Source organism: Lepus europaeus, chromosome 10 (assembly GCF_033115175.1).
Source record: "Lepus europaeus isolate LE1 chromosome 10, mLepTim1.pri, whole genome shotgun sequence".
Classification (NCBI taxonomy): domain Eukaryota; kingdom Metazoa; phylum Chordata; class Mammalia; order Lagomorpha; family Leporidae; genus Lepus; species Lepus europaeus.
Window position 1 is genome coordinate 58,693,240 of NC_084836.1, and position 25,077 is coordinate 58,718,316.

General features: G+C 38.2%; 1 protein-coding gene across 3 annotated transcripts in view; it reads right to left on the reverse strand.

Annotated features, from left to right (window-relative positions):
- MON2 (MON2 homolog, regulator of endosome-to-Golgi trafficking) overlaps positions 1 to 25,077 on the reverse strand; it is a 124,736-nt gene that overhangs the window by 36,289 nt on the left and 63,370 nt on the right. For all 3 annotated transcript variants that reach the window (XM_062203313.1, XM_062203312.1, XM_062203314.1), the window contains 12 exons: positions 24,531 to 24,715; positions 23,240 to 23,352; positions 22,437 to 22,541; positions 22,065 to 22,145; positions 21,913 to 21,986; positions 21,733 to 21,823; positions 14,591 to 14,692; positions 12,699 to 12,809; positions 8,977 to 9,152; positions 6,946 to 7,108; positions 5,149 to 5,442; positions 2,759 to 2,957 (listed from right to left, as the gene is read on the reverse strand). In XM_062203313.1, the coding sequence (XP_062059297.1) occupies positions 2,759 to 2,957; positions 5,149 to 5,442; positions 6,946 to 7,108; positions 8,977 to 9,152; positions 12,699 to 12,809; positions 14,591 to 14,692; positions 21,733 to 21,823; positions 21,913 to 21,986; positions 22,065 to 22,145; positions 22,437 to 22,541; positions 23,240 to 23,352; positions 24,531 to 24,715 (1,694 nt within the window). The remainder of the gene's footprint in view (positions 1 to 2,758; positions 2,958 to 5,148; positions 5,443 to 6,945; positions 7,109 to 8,976; positions 9,153 to 12,698; positions 12,810 to 14,590; positions 14,693 to 21,732; positions 21,824 to 21,912; positions 21,987 to 22,064; positions 22,146 to 22,436; positions 22,542 to 23,239; positions 23,353 to 24,530; positions 24,716 to 25,077) is intronic.

A 25,077-nucleotide genomic window follows, 5' to 3' on the forward strand; every position in this document is an offset into this window, starting at 1 on the left:
GACAGAATGCAGCGCCCCAATCGGGACTAGAACCCGGTGTGCTGGCGCCGCAGGCGGAGGATTAGCCTATTGACCCATGGCGCCAGCCTTAAGATTTATTTTTATTTATTTGAAAGACAGAGTTACAGAGAGAGGTAGAGAGAGAGAGAGAGAGAGGTACTCCATCTTCTGGTCCACCCCCAAAATGGCCACATTGGCTGGAGCCTCACCAATCAGAAGCCAGGAGCCAGGAGTGTCCTCCTGGTCTCCCACATGGATGCAGGGGCCCAAGGACCTGGGCCATCCGCCACTGCTATCCCAGGCCACAGAAGAGAGCTGGGTTGGAAGAGGAGCAGCCGGGACTAGAACTGGCACTCACATGGGATGCCAGTGCCTCAGGGCCAGGGCCCTAACCCGCTGCGCCACAGTGCTGGCTCCCAACTCTGCCTTTCAAATAAAATAAATAAATATTTAAAAATAAAAATTCCATTTTAAGACCATAAACAATTAAAGTACTTCTGCCTGTTACCATCTCAGTCAAAAAGTCAGATGAAATATGACATTTGCCAGCTACAGTAATGATCTAATCCCAGATTTGGAATATTCAATGCTATTTAGGGAGAAAAATTTTCTACCACTCTTCTATTAATATATTTTGTTTCTTGGAAGAAGGCTCCTTTCTAAAACACGTTATAATTATATATAGCACATGGTTATGTTAAAAATATGAACCTTATTCTAAAATAGCAAAAGTCATTTACTAGTCTTCCAAGTCACATGATGTCTTCTTCATTTAAATCTACATCTAAATCTCTATTAGTTATTATTTTTAATATAAAGTAAATATGATGGCATTAAAAATGTTTATTTATCCAAATTCAGTTAATGTACAATTAAAATTCATGCATTTCATCATATATAAAGTTCACAAAAGAAGAAAAAAATTAAGGTTAAAAAATGTATTTGGGGGGCTAGCACTGTGGCATAGCAGGTAAAGCCACAGGCTTGCAGTGCCAGCATCCCATATGGGCATTGGTTCAAGTCCTGGCTGCTCCACCTCCTTTCCAGCTCTCAGCTATAACCTGGGAAAGCAGTGGAAGAGGGTAGGTATGGTGGGAAGAATCACTGTATTCCTGAAGTTGTACTTATGAAATGCATGAAGTCTGTATTCCTTAAATACAAGGTTTCTTTGGGGAGAAAAAAAAAAAAAAAATATATATATATATATACACACATATTTGAAGCTCAAAAGTGCAAAATTCTTGAAAAAAGAGGAAAAGTACATAAAGGACACTATAAAAAAGTCAAGAGAATAAATATGCATTATACTTCAACATACAAAGGTTAAAAAACATAAAACAAATGAAATAAATACAATATTATGTGCAATATGTATACAGCTATGTACAAAAGTACTCTGGTCATATTTCTCTATTATCTCCATCAGAACCATCAAAATCAAAAGTATTATAATGTGTGCCCAGGTTTCTGAGTCTTAGCACCACTGACATCACTGGTTGTTTAATTCTTGGCTGTGAGAGGCATCATTCCTTGCCTCCATTTCCTAGATGGCAGTAATACCCACTCCTTCCCTGTTTTGACAATCAAAAACATCTCCAGAATTGCCAAATGTTCTGTGAGGCATAAAACTGTTCCTGCTTGAGAAGCAATGTCCAACACCACCAACAGCTTCCTAACAATACTGTCATCTTTTCTTGCTTCCCCACCATTCTATAAACACCAACCAAAGTGAACTTTCTGAACTGCATGTCTGATCACATTGCATGGACTAAAACTCTTCTCTACATGTTCTAAGACTGTCTCTACTGCACCTTACTTTTGCCTGATAAACTCCCACTTACTGTTTTTTTAAAAAGATTTATTTTATTTATTTGAATGTCAGAGTTACAGAGAGAGAGAGAGAGAGAGAGAGAGAGAGAGGTCTTCCATCCGATGGTTCACTCCTCAGATGGCCACAACGGCTGGAGCTGTGCGGATCCAAAGCCAGGAGCCACAGCACTGGCCCCCCACTTACTGTTTAAACTTCAGGTATGGGGCTGGCACTGTGGCACAGTGGGTTAATGCCCCAGCCTGAAGCGCCGGCATGCCATGTGGGCGCCGGTTCGAGTCCCGGATGCTCCACTTCTGATCCAGCTCTCTGCTATGGCCTGGGATAGCAGTAGAAGATCGCCCAACTCCTTGGGCCCCTGCACCTGCGTGGGAGAGCTGGAAGAAGCCTCTGGCTTCGGATCGGCTCTGCTCCAGCCATTGACGCCAATTGGGGAGTCAACCAGCGGATGGAAGACACCTCTCTCTCTCTCTGCCTCTGCTCTCTCTGTGTAACTCTGGCTTTCAAATAAATAAATAAATCTTTAAAAAAAACTTCAGGTAAAATATTACTCTCAAGGAAATTTATCTGGATCTTACTGGCCAGGTGAAATACCTATTCTAATCTAACAGTGTGTGACTCCTTTGTAGCCATTTAACCACTGGTATAATTTTGTATTTATTGATCTAACTATGGTTCCTTCCTCATGCGCATGACACAAGGACAGGGTATATTTTACTATCATTGTATATCCCTGAAACGCTAGCCCACAGTCAATAGATATTAAACATTTTCTCAATGAAAATACAGATGTCCACACACATAAAGACTCTGAACTAAGTTGGATTTTCCTTGGCATTGTATATAAAGTCCAAAGGAATCTTCTGTATTTTTAAAATCTCCTTAAACATATATTACTGTGTAACCAGGAAAAAAAAAAAGTATACACACCTAAAGGTTGCAGTAAATATCTTCTAGTGTTGAAGATTCTTGCTACTCCAGCCAGTGTTAATACCCATGTCTCAGCCCACTGCTTCTCTGCTGTATCCCTTGAATGGTGAATGAGAATATTGCCACCTCCAGACTCAATCTTTTCTTTGTCTGCAGTGGTAGAAGACTCTCGAACTCGGTCCAATAAATGAAAGAGTACCTAAATATTTATTGAAATATCATATAAAAATACTGATAATATAACTTAAGTAACAGCATAGAAAACTAGAAGCTATTACAAAAAACACACTTGATAGTATTATCAATCCCGTACATTAGGGGAAATCTGCCATCACAGGTAACCATATATTTTAAATTTAACTTTAAGATAACAGAATATGAAAAACTAAAATAAATCGAATAGAATATCATCTAAAACTCAAGTTGCCAAAAAAGCACCCAAAGGATAATTTATAAGAAAAGAATAAAGCCAGAAGAAGGGTCCAAGAAAAAAGCATAATTATGAGAGACATTTGGATAGAAGTTACTATGTAATTCTGGGACTAATAAGGGTGCTTGAAAACAACCAACAGGCAAGAACTGGTTGAGACTTGAGGAATGTTTACATTTAAAAAGGAGACTAAAAGAAACTAAAAAAAATGAACAGAGAGGTAGATATAGAATGTGAAACAGAAGCCAAGGAAAGAAGAAAATAATCAAGTGTTAATCCTACTAAAAAAATGATTAGGATGAGGACTGAACATAGCCAAAGACTTGGCAATCAGAAGAGCACCTATAGTCTATGAACAATTCCTGTGGTTCTCAATATGTGGTGTCTGAACCAGCAGAATCATCAGCATCATGGGAGCTTGACAGAAATCAAATTCTTGGAGGTTGGCATTGTGGCACAGCAGGTTAAGCCTCTGCCTACAACACTGGCATCCCACATAAGCACTGGAGTCCCAGCTGCTCCACTTCTAATCCAGCTCCCTGCTAATATGCCTAGAAAAGCAGAAGGTAGCCCATGTGCTTGGGCCCTGCATCCACACTGGAGACCTAAATGGAGTTCCAGGCTCCTGGCTTCATCTAGACACATTCCTGGCCATTGCATCCAGGGGAGTAAAATTTTTACTCTGGAGAGTAAATCAGTGGATGGAAGAGCTCTCTCTGTAAGTATGTCTTCCAAATAAATAAATAACTCTTTTTAAAAATGTAAAAAGAAACAGAGAGAAAGAAAAAAACAAACACATCAAATTCTTAGGCTCGACTCCAAGTCAAAATAAACCAGAGGTCGGTGCCGTAACTCACTAGGCTAATCCTCCGCCTGCGGCGCCAGCACCCCGGGTTCTAGTCCCAGTTGGGGTGCCAGGTACTAGTCTTGGTTGCTCCTCTTCCAGTCCAGCTCTCTGCTGTGGCCTGGGAGGGCAGTGGAGGATGGCCCAGGTGCTTGGGTCCCTGTACCCGCATGGGAGACCAGGAGGAAGCACCTGGCTCCTGGCTTCAGATCAGCGCAGCGCCGGCCGTAGCGGCCATTAGGGGATTGAAACTGGAAGGAAGATCTTTCTCTCTGTCTCTCTCACTGTCTATAACTCTCTCTCTTTCTCTCACTAACTCCACGTGTCAAAAAGAAAAAAAAAAAAAAACACAAAATAAACCAGAAACTCTAGAGGTGGACAGATTATGAAAATGGTGGCTCAGCAATCAGTGCTTTAAACAAGTCCTCTGGGTGATTCAGTTACAGTTTAATGCTTAAGAGACCCTGAAGTAGAACTATCTGGAAATCAAATTATAAGGGCTAGGGAATAAAGGAAAGGCAGGGGGAAGGGTACCATAAATAAAATTTTATTAAAATAGAACAAATACAATAAATAAGGAGAGATCTTTTGCAAACAGGGAATATTCACTAACAAGCTGTTGATTCTATGACAGTTTAGTAAGCAGATAAAAAGAAAATAATGTATATTTAACAAATGAACACGGGAAATTTACCAGTGAAAGGTTACTTTTGTTTGGTGAGTCTGTAAGTTAATTTCATGGTGTTGGTATTCTTTTATGAACATTTACAAAACCCTAATGTGACTCTATTTGAATGATACAGATCTCTAAATTTAAAAAAAAAGATTCCCACTTCATTGTAACAAATTGACCATACTGCCATTTGAGGAAAGGGAGAAATTAAAAAGATAAGGGCAAAGGCAAAAACTAAGGCAGAGGTAGTAAAAGATAAAGGTAGAAATAGAGAAATGAGGCTTTTAATATTTACTTTCTTCTGTAAGGTACAATTTAATACGACAAAGAAACATATTCTGTTTTGTCAAATACATAAGTATGTGTAAATTCTTTAAAAAGTTAAAAGGAACAGGTTTAATAGAAAAAGCACAAGTATGTCTCAATTAAAAGCTCCACAGTACCTTCCAAATAACAGTGTGCCAGGTTGAATGCTGTAATAAAGTTCCATGTGCACCAATGGTAGAAAACAAGGTTTGCCCTGCACTCTTCCTGACAGCAGGACGGGGGTCCACACACAGTTCACCCAACTTCGCATAAAGACATAACCACAAGCAATCAAACGGTGGGGCAGGGTGGAACGGCCGATTTAAAACCACTCCCTTCTCTTCTGCATGCTTTTGCTGTGCTGCTTCTTCCTTATTTAATTCTTTTTCAATAACTTCCCCTCTTTGGAAAAAATAATCAGAAATATTCCACTACAAAGCAAAGTAGAAAATATCACTTTATTAATAGACTTGACTTTAAACACATAGGTAAATAGGAAATATTTCAAAAACATAGAAAAACAAATAGTATAATGAACTTGAACACATTCACATATACCTACCACCTAGATACAATTGTTAACTATAAAAAATATTATACCATTAACACCTTAACTAAATTAGCAATTTCTTAATATCAGAATTATGATTCTATACAAGAGAAATTATTCCCTCTAAACATGATAATCACCCTCAACCACATTAAAATATAAGAATGATATTTCTGCCAAAGGTAAAAACATAAGAGATCCAATCCTGTGAACATAATGCAAAATAAAGGGGCCTCAAAAAAACCACAAAATATCCAACAATAATTCAATCAACACTAAGCTAACCACTTTGTCTTTGGTAGTAATTATATATGCAGTATAATTACTTTTTCCCCAATGATTACCTTTTAATAGTCAAATACTGGGGCTGGCGCTGTGGCCTAACAGATAAAGCCACTGTCTGCAATGCCAGCATCCCCCTTGGGTGCCATCTGAATCCCATTTGCTCTGCTTCCAATCCAGCTCCCTACTAATATGCCTAGGAAAGCAGTGGAAGATGGCCCAAATCCTTAGGCTCCTGCACCCACATGGGAGACCAGGAAGAAGCTCTTGGCTCCAGGTTTCGGATTGGCCTAGCTCTGCCCATTGTGGTCATTTCTCTTTTTCTGCCTCTCCCTCTCTCTCTAACTCTGCCTTTCAAATAAATAAATCTCTTTAAAAAACGTCAAATATTAACTTACATCTAGCTTATGAGGGAAATTTAAATTCAACTCTATAAACCTGTGAGTTATAATATAAACTTAAAAGAAGTTAAACAATTGTCTTTAAACAAATATATGCTGTGAAGAGCTCTCTTCATGTTTATTTATATTAACAATATTGTTAATTTTATTATTTGTATATTCAAGATTTATAAAATGAAGCTCAAGATGCCAATGATTTAATAATGAAGAGCAGTCAAACAGAATTAAAACACCTGTTTGTTTTCAAAGTTTTCTCTTCCACTATTATATGCCATCTCCAAGTAGCTAAAACAGTGTTGACAGATAAGACTTTATAAATGGTAATGCCTTTTATGTAAAGTTTATTGACTAAATAGTCCATGAAAACATTGATAATAAATATTTAAAAACAACCAAAAAATCAACCTATACACTAAAGTCAACTGAAGATTTTCCTTGTGTATACTATTATTGAATCCTCTCATGACAAACACTGTAAAAGTCAAACTTCAACTCATTATATTGAAACTACTCCAAATATTCTGCTATTACTGAATCATTCTTAAGTATTGTTATTTAACCCTTCGTACAAGATTTAAATTTGATACAAGTCATTGAAATAATTCCCCTGCAGTCAAAAGCATATGTGGTTAGCAATTACTCCCAACTGTACAACAGTGATTTCTGAATTATATTAGCATAAGAAAGGCAATGTTACTTACCAACAAACCTATTGAAGTTAAACTAATGTTGAGTTCTTGGTTATGAAGTCCAAAGCTACCTGCAACGTCTACAACTATCTGTAGGCAACTGCAAGGCATTGTTGGTAGAAAATCTGTCACAACCAACTGAAGACACTGGAATGCAGTTCTTATCAAAGATTCTCTACAAACACAAAAGAAAGGAAATGTTTACTGATATATTTAAAAGAAAATAAAAATACATATCTTACAATAATTTTAATTGAGCAAAATTTTATTGGAGGAAATCTTCTCTTAACATAGATCATATAATATTTAAACACTGACCTAAATATAAGAGAGTTGTTTACTTAAATTAATAAGAAATAAGCCTCATAGGTAAAAGAAATAAAAACAATGTATTAACAAAAGAAATAGAAAGTATTAACATTACATTATTGCTATTTGTACTTCAAATGACCTAACCAAAGAAAACTTAAGATGATGAATGAGGAAAGATTATCCACAGCTACTTTTCTCCCCCACTGCATCCCTTTTATCTAGCACAGTGCCTACCCACACGTAAATATACACAATGTACTCACTGAAGGAAAATGAGTCCCTTAATTCTTTTATACCTGTATTTACTTAAATCGTCAAAGGAATATATAATTCTACATCCATTCTGTCAGAAGAGAATCTATTTTGAATTTCAAATGAAGTATTTTCTTTCAGTCAAAATTCTAGTTGTAAAAAATTAATAGTCAAAGTGACAATTATGATACTAACAACTTTTGAGTGCTTATTATGTCATATAATTTCTAAGCAATTTACACATTTTAGTTCATTTGGGCATTACAACAATGCCCTATTTTACACATTACATTGTGGACTAGAAGATAAAACTATCTTGACCTTAGTTGATCTCTTAAGAAAATTTATTATTATACATATTTAAGAAAAAAATGGTTTTCCTTAATAGTCTCAAGCATCTTGATGATCTAACACTTCTAGTCATTAAATTAAGAAAGTTCTACAATTCAGAATTGCAAATATATCCAATGCCTGCAACATATCAAATCTTCTCACTGCAATGTCCTACCCTAAACAAGCTCATATGCTTCCTCTCAATTTGCTCTTTCTTCTGTATTCCCTTTTAGATAACAAAGTCACTACCCACTAAACTGCTTCAGAAATCTGGGAGTCATTCTTGATTGTTGAATCTCCCTTTGCCCCTAGAGTCAATTTGTTAAGTAGCTCAAACCCGTCTCTTATTACTAGAGAGCATTTAGTCACATAGAATCTCTCATTTTCTATCCTCCTGTCCATGCTGATGTTGCAGTATATCTATAAAATTACATCTGATCACATGATTCCTCTGCTTAAAGTCCCAAAATGTTTCCCAAAATGTATTTGAAAGTAATCCAAAAAGCTTATAGAAGCATAAGAGTGTTTTATAATTTGGCTCTGCCCCCTGCCACTAGTGCCCTATTCTTCTGTGGTCTAACAAACTACTTTCTTCCTGGAATTCTACTTCTAGGGCATGTTTTTCTTCTACACAATTCTACTTCCTGGGCAATATTTATTTACCTGTGTAGTCAGAATAACTAGCAAGCACAATATTAAGAATACACAAGGTACAAAAAAATTTAATAAATAAACAAAGAATAAAAAGTAATTTTAAAGTAGTTTCTGAGATTCCAGTATATACAAGGAGGTCAAGTTCTAAATGCTATTTCACATCCTACCAAATATGTATTTTAACAAAATAAAACCAAATCTTTGGATGTGTTATAAAACTTATTAGATTGGTTCATTTATCTTATTAAAAGTTAGGAAGTTGTCTTATTGTATAAATAACCAATCAACAGCAATTCTTCCACCCTTCCAAAACAAAAATGATTCCTTAAAAATTCTCTGTAACCACTTGGAGGTAGAGTTAAGAGAAACTATTACAGATCTTGAACTTGGGCATGAAGGGCATCCATAAAAAATTATTACTACCACAAGATTTTTAGGATGGATTCTCTTTCCACCTCCACCACTTTTTCGATGTTAATTATAAACACTTACCCTTGATCATTTCTGATTGCTCCCATGACTCCAAGCACTAAAGGCCATCCAGGCCCAAGACTGTCTCCCTGACTCTGCAGAATCTGCAGCACACATTCTAATTGCTTGAGTCGGATATCTGGATGGTTAATATTGGACATCTCCTTTAATGGATTCAATAAAAGCAACTGCAGCCTCTGAAAAGGGAACAAGAAACAAATTAGGAAGAGAAGCCCAAAGAGACAAGAAGCTTTTGCTATTGCATTTTAAGTTTAAATTCACCTCCACTCAGACTATCATGGTAAGTAGAAACTTTTCTACTAAAATGAACATTAACTATGATTTCTCTAACAGCAGTCATTTGAGGCTTATTTTGGCATCTATCTCTACTTTTAAATAAAAGAAAAAATCAGTCTTCAAAATGTCAGATTTCAGGACAAACTTTTTTTTTTTTTTTTTTAAAGAATTATCTATCTATTTTGAAAGTCAGATATACATAGAGAGAAGGAGACAAAGAGAGACAACCTTCCATCCACAGGCTCACTCCCAACAGGCTGTTGGCCACAACAGCCAGCACTGGGCCAGGCTGAGGCCAAGAGCAGGGGCTTCATCCGGGTCTCCCATGTGAATGTCAGGGGCCTAAGCATTTGGGCCATCTTTTCCTGTTTTCCCTAGGCCATTAGCAGAGAGCTGGATCAGAAGTAGAGCAGTCAGAACACAAACCAGCACCCATATATGATGCCAGCGTCACAGGCTGCAGTTTTATCTGCTATGCTAGAATGCCAGTCCCATTATCTTACTTTAAAAGACTTCAATTACAGACCCATATAAAAACAAAACTCAAAAAAGCAAATATATCACTAGCTACATTTAAAGAGAGGAAAACAATTCCCAGTTCCTAAAATTACCTTGCACTTATTTATTAATGTGTGTCACTTCTCAAGTGTCATGGAATAAATGAAGCTATAGTACATCTAACAATAAGTAAATGCCCTCTCCACCTTCACTTTGCTGTTCACGCTAAGCTGCTTGTGGCTGCTCGGAACCAAATGCTCACTGCACGTGGCTCTTGGCCAGCTCTCTGCTCGGTATTGACCCTAACTTAATTTCCGGACTTTTCTTTCTCCCTTAGATTAAAGCCCTCACTCTCCCATGCATTTCTCTCACTAAATAAAAAGCTTAAAAACTTAAAAAAAAAAAAAAGTAAATGTGGTAGACTTCAATAAAAATGATATAAAACTACAAAATCTGTTGGGAGGATAAAATAAACACTCTGTTCTATCCCTTTCAGTATATAAAACACTTGCTTCATTCAAAACTTTCTTCTCTACAGGAATTCATCTATTTGGTTCACTGAGTGAACAAATATTTATTAAGCTCTCACTATGTGTTGGACGCTGAAGATGCTAAAATAAATGCACAAGAGGTAGGTGTTTAGCCTTGTGGCTAAGATGCTCATGTTGCACATCAGGGTGCCTGGGTTCGATTTCTAACTGGCTCCTGACCACAGTTTCCCACGAAAGCAGATCCTGGGAGGCAGCGGTGATGCTTCTCATGTAGGAGTCTTTGCACTGCCGGCACCTGGCTTTGACTCCCACCCAGCTCTTATCATTAAGGGTATTTAAGGAGTGATCAGCAGATTAAAGCTATTGTTGCCTCTCTAATACTTAAAAATAAATGAACAAGAAGATTCTTTTCAAAAATCTTAAATTGCAAAAAAATATGAAATCACTAAAATGTAAGCTCTATGAGAGTAGATCTTGGACCGGCACTGTGGCATAGTGGGTTAAACTGCTGCCTGCAGTGCTGGCATCCCACTTGGGTGGTGGTTCAGGTCCTAGCTGTTCCACTTCGATTCCAGCTCCCTGCTAATGTGCCTGGGTTCTAGAAAGATGGCCAAGTACTTAGTTCTCCCATGTGGGAGAGCTGGAAGAAGCTCCAGGCTCCTGGATTCAGATCAGCCCAACCCAGCTCTGGCTGTTGCGGCCATCTGGGGAGTGCACTAGTGGATGAAAGATTCTCTCGATTTCTCTCTCTCTCAGCCCAGCTCTGGCTGTTGTGGCCATTTTGGGAGTGAACTAGTGGAAGAAAGATTCTCTCTCTCTCTCTCTCTCTCGGTAATTCTGCCTTTCAAATAAGTACATAAATCCTAAAAAAAAAAAAAAAAAAAAAAAGAGAGAGAGTAGATATTTTCTAAACTCATCCTTCTAATCCGTGTTATACTCAATATCTACTATGTACAAATATGATGTGTTGAGTCAATTTGTAGGAGACAATTACAATACAGTAAGACAATGAGGGCAACAGAAATGGTTATTAAACATATCAGTCCTACTCAGTCCTCACCTCAGTCTTTTTATTTTTTTTTAATTTTTTATTTTTTGACAGGCAGTTAGACAGTGAGAGTGAGAGTGAGAGAGAGAGAGACAAAGAGAAAGGTCTTCCTTTCCTTTGGTTCACCCCTCAAATGGCTGCCATGCTGCACTGATCCAAAGCCAGGAGCCAGGTGCTTGCTCCTGGTCTCCCATGCGGGTGCAGGGCCCAAGCACTTGGGCCATCCTCCACTACACTCCCAGGCCACAGCAGAGAGCTGGCCTGGAAGAGGGGCAACCGGGACAGAACCCAGGGTGCCAGCGCCGCAGGAGGAGGATTAGCCAAGTGAGCCATGTCGCCGGCCAGTCTTTATTTTTAAAGATTTATTTATTTATTTGAGAGGTAGAGCTATAGACAGAAAGAGGCAGAGACAGAGAAAGGTCTTCCATCCACTGGTTCACTCCCCAAATGGCCACAACAGCTGGAGCTGAGCCAATCTGAAGTTAGGAGCCAGGAACTTCTTATGGTCTTCCCTATAGGTGCAGGAGCCCAAGCACTTGGGCCATCCTCTACTGCTTTCCCAGGCCACAGCAGAGACCTGGATTGGAAGAGGAGCAGCTGAGATACAAAGCAGTACCCACATGGGATGCTGGTGTCACAGGAGGGGGCTTAGCCCACTGTACCATGGCATCGGCCCATCTAATCAGTCTCGAAATAATAAAATTTAGATTTTTAGAAATTGTATAAGATCTATGTGACCTTATAAAATTTTTACTGTGCTGGTTTCCTCTATTATTTGTTTTCTCCTATGTAAGGGTAATAAGAGGTATAAATCTCAGAAAGGTAAGAAGCAAAGTCTTGGGGCCGGCACTGTGGTGTAAAAGCCGATGTCTGCAGTTTTGGCATCCCATATGGGCACTGGTTCAAGTCCCGGCTGCTCCATTTCTGATCCAGCTCGCTGCTATAACATGAGAAAGCAACAGAAGATGGCCCAAGTCCTTGGGCCCCTGCACTCGTATTGAAAACCCAGAGAAGCTCATAGCTCCTGGCTTGGGATCAGCGCAGCTCTGGCCTTACGACCATCTGGGAAGTGAACCAGCGGATGGAAGACCTCTGCCTCTCTGTAACTCTGCTTTTCAAATAAGTAAATAAATCTTTAAAAAAAAAAAAAATGAAGAAGCAAAGCTTCAGCAATTGGAAGAGCAATCCTAGATATTAGCTTAGCTTGTTGTAATTCACAAGATGTTTATGTGTTTATGTCATGTGTTTATATCATTCACAAGATTCTTTTTATGAAAAAATCTAAAAATCTCTCACCTTCTGTAAGAGATTCATGGTTAAATAAAAAAAATCTTATAGTTAGTACATATGGGGAAGATTTTTACATCAAATATTCTGTCATAAAAAATGAGGTTAAGTTCTTTTTTTACCTGGTTTTGTGAAAGTGGAGGATCATGGCTAAATGTTAATCCTGCTTTAATAAGTGAAGTTAAAGCTTCGGCTCCCCATTCTCTCATTCGAGAGTTTGGATGCTGGCAGACCTAAAGGTACATACATTGAACAAAAATTAGATATTTAATTTGTATACGAAAGCTACAAATCACACATTTAAGAAAAGAAAAATCAAAATATTTTCTGTTTTTTCACATTCTAAAAGTTGTATCAAAATGTTCAATAAAGGTTGGAAGAATTACTAAATCCAAAATATAAGCAAGCTTACCTTCTGAATAAGGACAAGAGGAAGCAATAGAGAGAAGACAAGAAAAAAAAAAAAAATAAGAAACTATAACAAGTCAAAGAGAAGAAAGATTTCCTAAAAGCAAATGATACATCCTCAGAGTAAACCAAAAAAAGTAGCTAATACTTAATGTTCTTAAGTTCATGATTAAATACTGTGCTAAAATTTGGGAAACTGCATTTGTTGTCATTTGATGAGACCATCCAATAATAAAGAAATCTGCACACATTCTTTAATCACTCATAAAATGGAAAAAAAAAAAAAAAAAAGCTTTCATAGGAGCAGGAGGTGTTTAGTTTTGCAATTAAAACACCAGTTAAGATCCCCACATCCCACATCAGAGAGCCTGTTTGGTTCCTGATCTGGCTCCTGACTTCAGCTTCCTACTAAGGAAGACCCTGGGAGGTAGGTAGCAGTAATGGTTGAAATGACTGGATTCCTGCTAGTCACATGAAAGACACAGATAATATTTCCAGCTCCTGGATACATACCAGCCCAGCCCTGACTGTTGTGGATATTTGGGGAGTTAACCAATAGACGAGGGCTGTGTCTCTGCTCATAAGCAAGTACATAAATAAATATTTTAAAAATCAATTTTAAAACAGGAAAAGCTCATGTACATCTATTTTGTTTACTAAGAGTTCCAAGATAAAAAATGACTACGGCAACCAAACATAAACAGTATAGAAATATATGTACTGACTAAAGTAGCTGGTTATTAAGCAGCAGCTAAGTGTTAAAAATCATCCCAACTTCAACCAAAAATAATACAATTCCTCAGAACTACCCTAATTAGTGATACCAAATGGGTTTTCCATCTGTAGGAAGGCTATACCATAATTAAGACAAAGGCTATAAGTGAGCAGCATTTACTAATTCTCTGCCCCAATTGCCTAGAAGTTTCAAAACTACCTGAAACTGAGGTGGCTCAAGAGACAATACAGTTAGAGAGTCCCAAGCTAACAGCTGATTTCATTAAGAGTTCTCACTTTAAAATTTCACTAATCTTCAGACAATAAAAGCAACCTATTTTTTCCCTAAACCAATTACTACACAATTTTAGTTCTTTTTTTTTTTTTTATTTTTTTTAATTTTTGACAGGCAGAGTGGACAGTGAGAGAGAGACAGAGAGAAAGGTCTTCCTTTTTTTGCCGTTGGTTCACCCTCCAATGGCCACCGCGGTAGCGCGCTGCGGCCGGCGCACCACGCTGTTCCGATGGCAGGAGCCAGATGCTTATCCTGGTCTCCCATGGGGTGCAGAGCCCAAGCACTTGGGCCATCCTCCACTGCACTCCCTGGCCACAGCAGAGAGCTGGACTGGAAGAGGGGCAACCGGGACAGGATCGGTGCCCCGACCGGGACTAGAACCTGGTGTGTCGGCGCCGCAAGGCGGAGGATTAGCCTGTTGAGCCACGGCGCCGGCCCAATTTTAGTTCTTGATAAAATAAATAGACAGAAACCCAGGGTCAAGAAGTGGAAATGTTAATGCTGACTTTCCGAATGGTTAGCCAAAATAATTAGTTCAACATGAATGTCTCTAGTAACAAAAAATTAAATAAAGTATTTTTAAGAAAGAGAGTTTACCTCAAGTAGATGGCCAGTGAGAGGTCGCCATAAAATTTCTATACGGTGCATATTAACTAGACCAGTTTCTAACAATTTGGCAACAGCAAAAAGAGATGGTTCCTAGGGAGAAAACATATTGCATTTTGATATTTTAAGGAGAATTTAGATTAATTTCACTGTAAATAAAACAATATTTTGAAAAGTATGGCTGTAATTAAAATATAGTACAGTTAGTAGTAAATTTTAAAAAATGTTATCATGGGGCATGCCATTTTGCTATGCAGAATAGCTCTTGAATACAAAATCTGGTTAGGAAGAGAATGCTTTAATAGAGAAATGGTGAAATGACAAAAATTTTACTAGACACAAAGAATGGTTAGTCTTCTGAAGGAAAGAAATCATCATTATTAGGGAAATCGTAAAATGTCCAGACTATATGAAGTGTTAATGCCAGGAAGCAAGAAAAAACAGAAAAGGGACAAAAAGACATGGGAAAAGAAACATGAAGTCAGAAGTATGGCAGAGATCAGCTGTGTCAGTTTCAGACACTAACACTAGAGTAGCAAAGACAGAGACAGAACAATTTTCCACAGTCACATAACAATAACCAGAAAGGGACATAGTATATATCTTACATATTTGGCTAAGTTACAGTACTGGGACCACGTGTTATGAGAATTGTTTGAGAATAGATCAAATAGGAACTATCTCCAATACTAATGGAGGTAGTAAAACATGCTTAAATGCACGTTCAGCTGATGAAAGTCATGAGTATTTTCTGATGTGTAGCTATTGTGTTTAACAGAGACATTGTATTAGAAAAAAAAAAAAAAGGCAAGGCAATTTTTAAAATGAAAATGCCTAAAATACTCTCACGGGCTCTTCAGCCATATCCGAATGCCTTAAGGGCTGATTCTGAGGCCAGAGTGCTATTTAGGACATCTGCCATTCTATGAGTCTGCTGTGAATCCCGCTTCCCATGCTGGATCGTTCTCTCCCTTTTTGATTCTATCAGTTAGTATTAGCAGACACTAGTCTTGTTTGTGTGATCCCTTTGACTCTTAGACCTATCAGTATGATCAATTGTGAACTGAAATTGATCACTTGGACTAGTGAGATGGCATTGGTACATGCAACCTTGATGGGATTGTGTTGGAATCCCCTGGCACATTTCTAACTCCACCATTTGGGGCAAGTCTGATTGAGCATTTGCCAAATTGTACATCTCCTCCCTCTCTTATTCCCACTCTTATATTTAATAGGGATCACTTTTAAACACCTAAGAATAATTGTGTGCAAATTTTTAAAGGCAAAAGTCTATTCTTATACATTTTTACAGTGCTGATAAAAACCTAGTATGGAAATGTTTCGTAGTATTTTTCTTTCCTAGAAGCCAGTGAACAAAATAAAAGTTTTAAGACAAATACTCAGATGGCCAGGTTTGCCTTTGCTGCATGTGCTCATGTTGAAGACAGTAAAACAAACAAACAAACAAAATCATGACTCCATAGAGACATATGGTTTAGTATTAACACTGTAGTCTGTTAAGTTTAAACTGTCTTGGATCTCATCTTGACTACCATGTAGTTTTGGGTAATTTACTGGTTTTGTTTTTCTCTATCTGTGAAGTAAACTTCACAACAGTATAAAAACTCCTCATGTTAAAGAGTACCTCCCACATAACTCACCTGAAACACTCCCACTTCTTTCTCCACCTCCTTTTTATTTTAACCCAAGTGTACACAGGAGTCATCTAGACACCCAGGCTTCTGAGCTAAAGATTCTTACTCATTAAGCCTGGAATATGGTCTTTGCTTTGGATATACCCCAAAAGACGAAGCCACTAGCAGACAGGTTAAAATGCAGCTTTGGGGGCCGGTGCTGCAGCGCAGTGGATTAAAGCCTTGGCCTGAAGTGCTGGCATATCATATGGGTGCCAGTTCTAGTCCCGGCTGCTCTTCTTCCAATCCAGCTCTCTGCTATGGCCTGGGAAAGCAGTGGAAGATGGCCCAAGTCCTTGGGCCCCTGCATCCACAAGGGAGACCTGGAAGAAGCTCTTAGTTCCTGGCTTCAGATCGTTGCAGCTCCGGTTGTTGTGGCCATCTGGGGAGTGAACCAGTGGATGGAAGACCTCTGTCTCTGTCTCTACCTCTCTCTGTAACTCTGTCTCTCAAATAAATAAAATAAGTCTTAAAAAAAATAAATAAAATGAAGCTTTGGACTGAGATACATGTAGGTTCCTATCAGTTACTAAGTATGTGACCTCAGGTTATCACTTAAGCTATTTTTATATTTTCATCTGTAAGAAGAGGAATACTACCATTGAACCTCACAGAACTTTTTTAAAGATATTAGTGCTTGGCAAGCAGCAAACACTCAATGAACAATAGCTGGTTCAATATTTTTGTTGTTATTATACTGAGTTTAGTTATCTCTGAGTATCATCACTGTGACCTTCTTTAAGAACATGCTTTGCCATATTATTTCCTCAAGACATTAACATATATTCCAGAAATGAGAACTCAAAAGGATATGTTAGTGATTTTACACCCATAGTTGAAGAAGTCTGATATATACGTTAAAAAAAAAAAAAAAAAAAAGACTGAATTTATTGGAAAGGCAGAGTTACAAAGAGGCAGAGGCACAGAGACAGAGATCCTCCATCTGCTGGTTCACTCCCCACATGGTTGCAATGGCCAAGGCTGAGACAGGCTGAAGCCAGGAGCCAGGAGCCAGGAGCTTCTTAAGGGACCCCCACATCCATCTTGTGCTGCTTTCTCAGGCAGACTAACAGGGTGATGGATCGGAAGTAGAGCAGTCCGGACCTGAACCACCCGTACTGGATGCTGGCACTGCAGGCAGCACTTTACCCGCTATACCACAGCACAGGCCCCAATATATGCATTTTTAATACTTAGAATAGTTAATTCATTCAGAACACTTAACAGTGCTAAACCACCTGTTTTTTTAAAAATGTAAAAAAATTTTATGATCTGCATGTTTATAACATTTTTATAAACAAAGAATTGAATTAAACTTTGTGGGGCATGAGCGCGGCCAGGCCAGGCCAGGCCAGGCCCGGGGGCTCCGCATGCGCAGCTGCTCCAGGGTGCCCCTGCCCGAGCTGCGCGGAATGAAGCCACGCAGAGCCAAGTAAGATGGCGCCCAGAGGAAGTAAGATGGGCAGAATCCAAAGTTGTTTACCACTAAAACTAACTGGCTGCGCAACATCAGGGGAGGTAACAAAACTAGTAACAAGTGTATAGACATAGGGCTAGTCCTATAGAAATCCCCCCGTAAGGTGACTGTGTAAGTGATTGGTTGGTCCTTAGCCCTGCCCCAATGACTGCAGTTTTGTGCTATAAAAGGTTCTGTTTCGCAGGAAGTAAATGAGTCCTTGCTAGACTTGGCTCCCCACTGCGTCTGATTGTCTCCGGGACCAGGAGGCTGGCGAACGGGCAAGCGGCGCACTTACCTTTCCTCGGACCCAGTCCATCCTTGTACGGGTGGACTAAGACCCAACAAAACTTTTTATAGTCTTCATCTAGAAATATTTTATAAAACTTATATTGAGGGGCCAGCATTATGGAATAGCTGGTAAAGCTGCCACCTGCAGCACTGGCATCCCATTTGGGCACTGGTGCAAGTCCCAGTTGCTCCACTTCCAATTCAACTCGCTGCTAATGCGCCTAGGAAAGCAACAGAAAATGGCCAAAGAACTTGGGCCCATGATCCCCCATGGGAGACCCTAAGAACCTCCTGGCTCCTGGCTTCAGATCCAACCAGCTCAGGCAGTTGCAGCCAGGGGAGTGAATCAGAGGACAGAAGATCTCTCTCTCTCTCATTCTAACTCTGCCTTTCAAATAAATAAATCTTAAAAACAAAAAAGCTTATATTGAGTACTTCCAATACTTTATAGTTCACAAAAATTAAATTCTATATATACAGATATAAATTCACTTCTAAAAAAATTATGCTTCACTTAGTGTGTAATTTCCTCAACATTTGTTCCCACGAAGTCATATTTATTTTTTATTTATTTGACAGAGATATAGACAGTGAGAGGGAGAGACAGAGAGAAAGGTCTTCCTTCCGTTGGTTCACTCCCCAAATGGCCACTACGGCCGGCGCTGCACCAATCCGAAGCCAGGAGCCAGGTGCTTCTTCCCGGTCTCCCATGCAGGTGCAGGGGCCCAAGCACTTGGGCCACAGCAGAGAGCTGGACTCCATCAAGCTATGTTTAAAAACTGTATCTGCTCCTACCATCCTCTAGAAATAGAACTTTTCAGAGTTAACAATAAACTATTAACCACCAAATCTACAATTTTTTCTCATAGATCATAATTTCTTGTAGCATTTTTCTCTTTTAAGGTCCACAAGCCCGCTTTTTACTATGTACTACATCTTTTTGTTTGTTTTTTTTTTTTTGACAGGCAGAGTGGACAGTGAGAGAGAGAGAGAAAGGTCTTCCTTTTTGCCATTGGTTCACCCTCCAATGGCCGCTGCAGCCGGCACATCACGCTGATCCGAAGCTTGGAGCCAGGTGCTTCTCCTGGTCTCCCATGCGGGTGCAGGGCCCAAGCACTTGGGCCATCCTCCACTGCCTTCCCAGGCCATAGCAGAGAGCTGGCCTGGAAGAGGTGCAACCGGGATAGAATCCGGCGCCCCAACCAGGACTAGAATCCGGTGTGCCGGTGCTGCAAGGCGGAGAATTAGCCTGTTGAGCCACGGCACCGGCCTTGTACTACATCTTATGTCCCTACATCTTACTATTCCTTCAATACCCAGCTCCAATCACACTACTTCATCTTGATTAATCTTTAATTCATCATAATATGTATTAAAATCAGCTTATGTAACCAGGAACAAAGTATTCATAAGAATTAAGTCTTATATCACTGAAAATCGACATTAGATTTTCATACAATTTTAACTGTCACTTAACCATGAACCAAGTAGTTTTTCTTTGAAAATAAAAACCTCATATCTCTTTTATATCTCTCAGCAGAGTACCATGTATAAAGTGAACATAATGTGCTCATTGAATGAATACATCATTTCTTTAGATATTACCATATAAGCATGCTTAAAATTCACTAAGGTAGTCTATTAAAAATACTACAGTTATGTGTTAAGAATTAATCTCAGACCAACTCTGTGGCGCAGCAGGTAAAGCCACCACCTGCAGTGCCAGCATCCCATAAGGGCACTGGTTAAAGTCCCAGCTGCTCCACTTTCAATCCAGCTCTCTGCTATAGCCTGGGAAACCAGTAGAAGATGGCCCAAGTCCTTGGGCGCTGCACCCACGTGGGAAACCTGGAAGAAGCTTCTGGCTCCTGGCTTCGGATCAGCCCAGCTCTGGCCGTTGCAGCCATCTGAGGAGTGAACCAGCAGATGAAAAACCTCTCTTGCTCGCTCTCTCTCTCTCTGCCTCTACCTCTCTGTAACTCTGCCTTCAAATAAATAAGCAAATCTTAAAAAAAAGTAGAGTCACCAATCTTGGCTTTAAAAAAATTAATCTCAAAGATTTTTCAAGATCTCAAGAGGGATGACACTTGCCACAGTGGTTAAGATGTCATTTGAGACACCTGCATCCACACAGGAGCACATGGGTTTGTGTCTCAGCACTACTTCCAATTCCAGCATTCCTGCTAATGCACACCCTAGGAGGCAACAAGTGATACTTCAGCTACTGGTGTTCCTGCCAGCCATATGGGGACCTGGATTGAGATCAGGCTCCTGGCTTTAGACTGGCCCATCCCCAGCTGTTGCATGCATTTGGAAAGTCAGTCATAAATGGAATCTCTCTATTTCTCTCTCCGACTTCCAAATAAATAAAAAATATACTTCTTTAAAAGTTCAAGATATTGATTGTTTTATATTATCCCTGCTTTGATTTGGAACAAAGTATAATACATATTTTTAACCATCTATATACTTACAGAATCATCTAGCTATATGCTGTAATATTTGAAACTTACGCTAATAAAACTTTCTTTACTAATCTTCAAGTGAGTCAAATGAGCCAAAAGCACAAGCCACAGTACCCAGAATTATAACTAAGGACTAGGCAGTCAACATACTTGTGAACCCTGGCCAGCACTGTGGCACAACAGGTTAAATCACCACTTACAATGCCAGCATCCCATATCTGAGTATAGGTTCAAGTTTTACCTGCCTTGCTTCTGATCCAGCTTTCTGCTAATGTGCCTGGGAAAGCAGCAGAAGATGGCCCAAGTACCTGGGCCCCTGTCACCCATGTGGGAAACTAGGATGCAGCTTGTGACTCCTGGCTTCAGTCTAACCCAGACCTGGCTGTTGTCATCATTTGGTAAGTATACCAGTGGATACAAGATCTCTCTCTCTGTCTCTCCCTCTCTATTACTCTGCCTTTCAAATGAATACATAAATAATCTTTAAAATAACAAATTTTAATTTTTAAATTAGATATTAAATTACAGTATTTTAATAATTTTCTAGGTTGTCTACATGTATTTGTAAATGGTCAAACTGTATGTAGTTCATTGTAGAATGCAGAAAGCACTTCATTTCAAATAATTATTTCTAGATACAAAGAAATTCAAAATATTCTGTGCTTCTCAATATAACAGAAAATATTTTGTACATCAAGAGAGTTCTTGAATGTCAGTATCCAAATTACTGCTCTGTTCATTTAATCAATACACAAAGAAAAATTTAAATTTGCAAGGTAAGGAGAATTATTACCTTCAGAAAGAAATGATTAGCTCCTTATTTTCCATTCCAATGACAGCAAGAGAAACTGAGACACATGTATAGTCCTTAATTTTAAACTTGTATTACCCAACTCATAAATTCTAAATACAAGTATTATCATGACATTTAATGGAACTTCTATTATGTTACATTATAATTTTAAAAATATTTGTAAATGTTTAGTCCACTAAAGAAATGGCCATAATCTAATTGTTTTATATATTTAGATATATCACAAGCCAAATTAACTCCTCTTTCATTTCAACAAATTAACAATCATTAATAGTAAAAATCCAACAAAGTATGTTGGCACACAAGTTGAGTAATAGTTCTAGCAGTAGAGCACTAAGATCATAACAGATGTATATCTTAGATAATAACTAAAGCATGTACCATTATTGATAATCAAAAATAGAATATCACACCTTATTATTTCCATAGGCCATATCCATTGCTTCTAGGGATAAGGAGCAAAGTGCATTTATTAAATGATGCAATGATACGTCATCAAGATACCTAAAAGAAAAAGGAAGACACAAGATATTTTGATCTAAAATAAGTAGCTAATAGCACTATTTTTATCAGCTTAAGAAACTGAGTCTTACTGTGAGCTTTCAAACAATCTTGAAAGTATATTGGAAATCACTGGTAAATCTGTCATCACTGCTGTGGTTAGAACCTAAGGAAAACAATAGAATTAAATGTAACATATGACATTTTCAGAAGCAATAATTGAGTAGGATGGACTAGCACTTACTGTACTGGGTCCTTCTACAGCTCTCCCAGGTTTCAAGGCACCACCACTACTGGGCTTTAATCCTAGAATCCATACAAGATGCTGTAAAGTTAAAAAATATGCATATCAAAGCAAATTCATAAAACTAAAAAACTCCAATAACTAAACTTAAAATCTGTAGTAAGTTTCTAATAACTAAGGATTAATATAAAATAATGATACTATGTAGGCAGAACTTAAACCACCATAAGAAGTACTTCCTACAACATAAGCCATGTCTTTCTCTGTTTTCCAATTTCTCCATTCTTTAAGCCACTCAAAGCATGAACAAGTACTGCTTAGCATTGACATATGAAAAAAAGGCTGACCTCTGACCCAAACATTGTAACGTACCTGAAGAGTAGCCAAGACAAGCTGCCACGATGTTCCAAGAACAGCCCCATGGCAGTGTGCTAAGTTAAGTAAAGTCCTCATACATTGGATATTTTTGGAAGTTAGCTACAATAAAAAAGGACATAGTTGCAAGAAATGTTACAGATTCTTAAAATTTAAAAGCTTGTAGAGAACAAAAAAAAAATGTATTAAGAGATTTTTAAAAATAAAAACAGTAAAAAAAAGGTTTGGATGGCTTATAAGAAAAAAATTCATTTGATTACAGTTGTGTTACCATACTGGTAACTAGAATGTTGACTGCATAATTAACTACTTTCTTCAAAAAATACCATCCAAAGGCTGTGGTTCTGGTGCATCGGTTGGGCCGACGCTTGTTACACCAGAATATCACATGAGCACTGGTTCAAGTCCTGGCTGCTCCACTTCTAATCCAGCTCCCTCCTAGTGCCCCTGGGAAAGCAGCAGAGGATGACCCAATTACTTGGACCCCTGCTACCGGTGTGGAAGACCAAGGCAGAGTTCTGGGCTCCTGCTTTCAACCTGGGCAAGCCCCAGCCTTGTGAGACGTGAACCAGCATATAGAAGATCTCTTTATCTCTCTCCCTCTCCTTCTTTCTCTATCTCTCCCACCCCAAACTATGTCTTTCAAATAAATAAATAAATCTTTTAAAAAAAGAAAAAGGATATAACCCAGGTAAAATAAAGTAAATTAAGTGTATGGAAAATTTTGGCAAATAAAACAAAAGGGACAAAATGTTTCCTTGACAGTTAATTAGTAACCAAGAGAAGACCAAGTACATTACCATTACTGTCCCCTGAGGCTGGACTGCCAGAGGCTGACCCACTGCCACAACTTGCTGGTGAGATTCACTTGATGGACTTATCATCATAACACTTTGACCCTGAATGGAATATGCTAGAACAAAGGAAAGCCTAAATAATTAAAATATACTTTTTAAATAACATTCAAAAATGTTATACAAGTATTTACAAATATTAATTTGATTAAGTTGAACACAACATGTATTTCATTATCAGTATAGGAGTAGGTGTTTGGCCTATTGGTTAAGATGCCTGTGTCCCACATCAAAATGCCTGAATTAGAGTCCGGGCTCAAGTCCTGATTCCAGCTTCTTTCTAATGCAGACTATGGATCAAATATGCAGCAGGTGATGGATCAAGTAATTGGGTTCTTGCCACTCACATGGGAGATCCAGATTGTGTTCCTGGCTCCCAGCTTTTACTCCAGCCAGCTCCAGCTATTGCAAGTATTTGGGGAATGAATCAGCACATGGGAGTGCATTCTCCCCTCCACCGCCCCCCCACCTCCTCCATCGCCCCCCACTTCCTCCATTCTGACTCTCAAATAATGTGTAAATAAATGCATGTGAGTATAAGCTGAGTATCCCTTTTCTCTAAAATGCTTGAAATCAGAACCGTTTGAGAGTTTTTCAGATTTTGGATTTTTTGAATTAGTGGTGCTGAACTTTTAACATCCATTAACTAAATGCCAACATTTTTAAAACTCATGAGCTGCAAAATCCAAGTTACACAATGCTAATTTGTAAAAATTATAAAACTTTGGATTTCTTTATCAGCAAAATGGAATTAGGACACATTAATTATTGTAAACATATTTCCAGTATACTTTTCAAGTTAAAGTTAGACCAATATAATTTCAGTTTGAAACAGAGTATCATATTGAAACACATTTATATCAAATGTATTTGATATAAACATTCTCAAAGTATTCAACAAGAACAGAATTTTTTGAATGTCAGCTTACAGTGGCTTAAACATGACTGTTCTATTTGTTCCATTTAAAAAACTACCACATTTCAGTGGCATTCTACAGTTTACAAAAGACAGATTTATCAAATTTTCACAATTATAGTTTAAAATTGGTATCATTACTCCCTCCACTTCCATTGTTTTAAAGAGAGGAAAGAAAATGAAGCTCAGAGACATTAATTTCCACAAGGTCATGGAGGACACAAGCAGAAAAGCAGAGGGTTGAAGTCAGAATGCCTATGTCTTCTTTACACTATGTCACCCCACTTGATGGAAAGAACTCTGAGTAAGTTTAACTCTTACATTTATTGGATAGTGTAGCAGCAGTAGTGGTATTCAGTACAGTAAGTGCATAATGTGGAGGCAGGGAACCTTTGCATATTGCAGTTATAAAGGCATCTCTTGAAGTTACCAGGCCCAATCTTCCACAAAGAGCAGCCATAGTCAGTTCAGCTTTTAAAATATTCTCAGTGGCAGCTTCATCTGTGCTAAAAAGTAATGTATTTCATTTAATCTGATTACATTATTTTAATTGCATGGTGAAATGTAATGAATTAGGTATTCAGTGAAGCTTTAAGAAAATCTATATAAAAATACTGTCAAAATCAATATACCAAAAAAGGAATTTAACTAATTAACATAATACCTGAAAATTTGATTTGGGTAAGAGCAATGTACAATATCCATATTTACTATTGAACAAAAGGACCAAGAATTCACATTTAACTTAAAATACCAAACATTTTAAAAATAGCAAATTCAAACTATATTGAATCTGTTAAAAACTAGAAAATTTAAATTTAAATTATGAAGATAGAATTTAATTCCTCCATTACACAAAAATTACAAA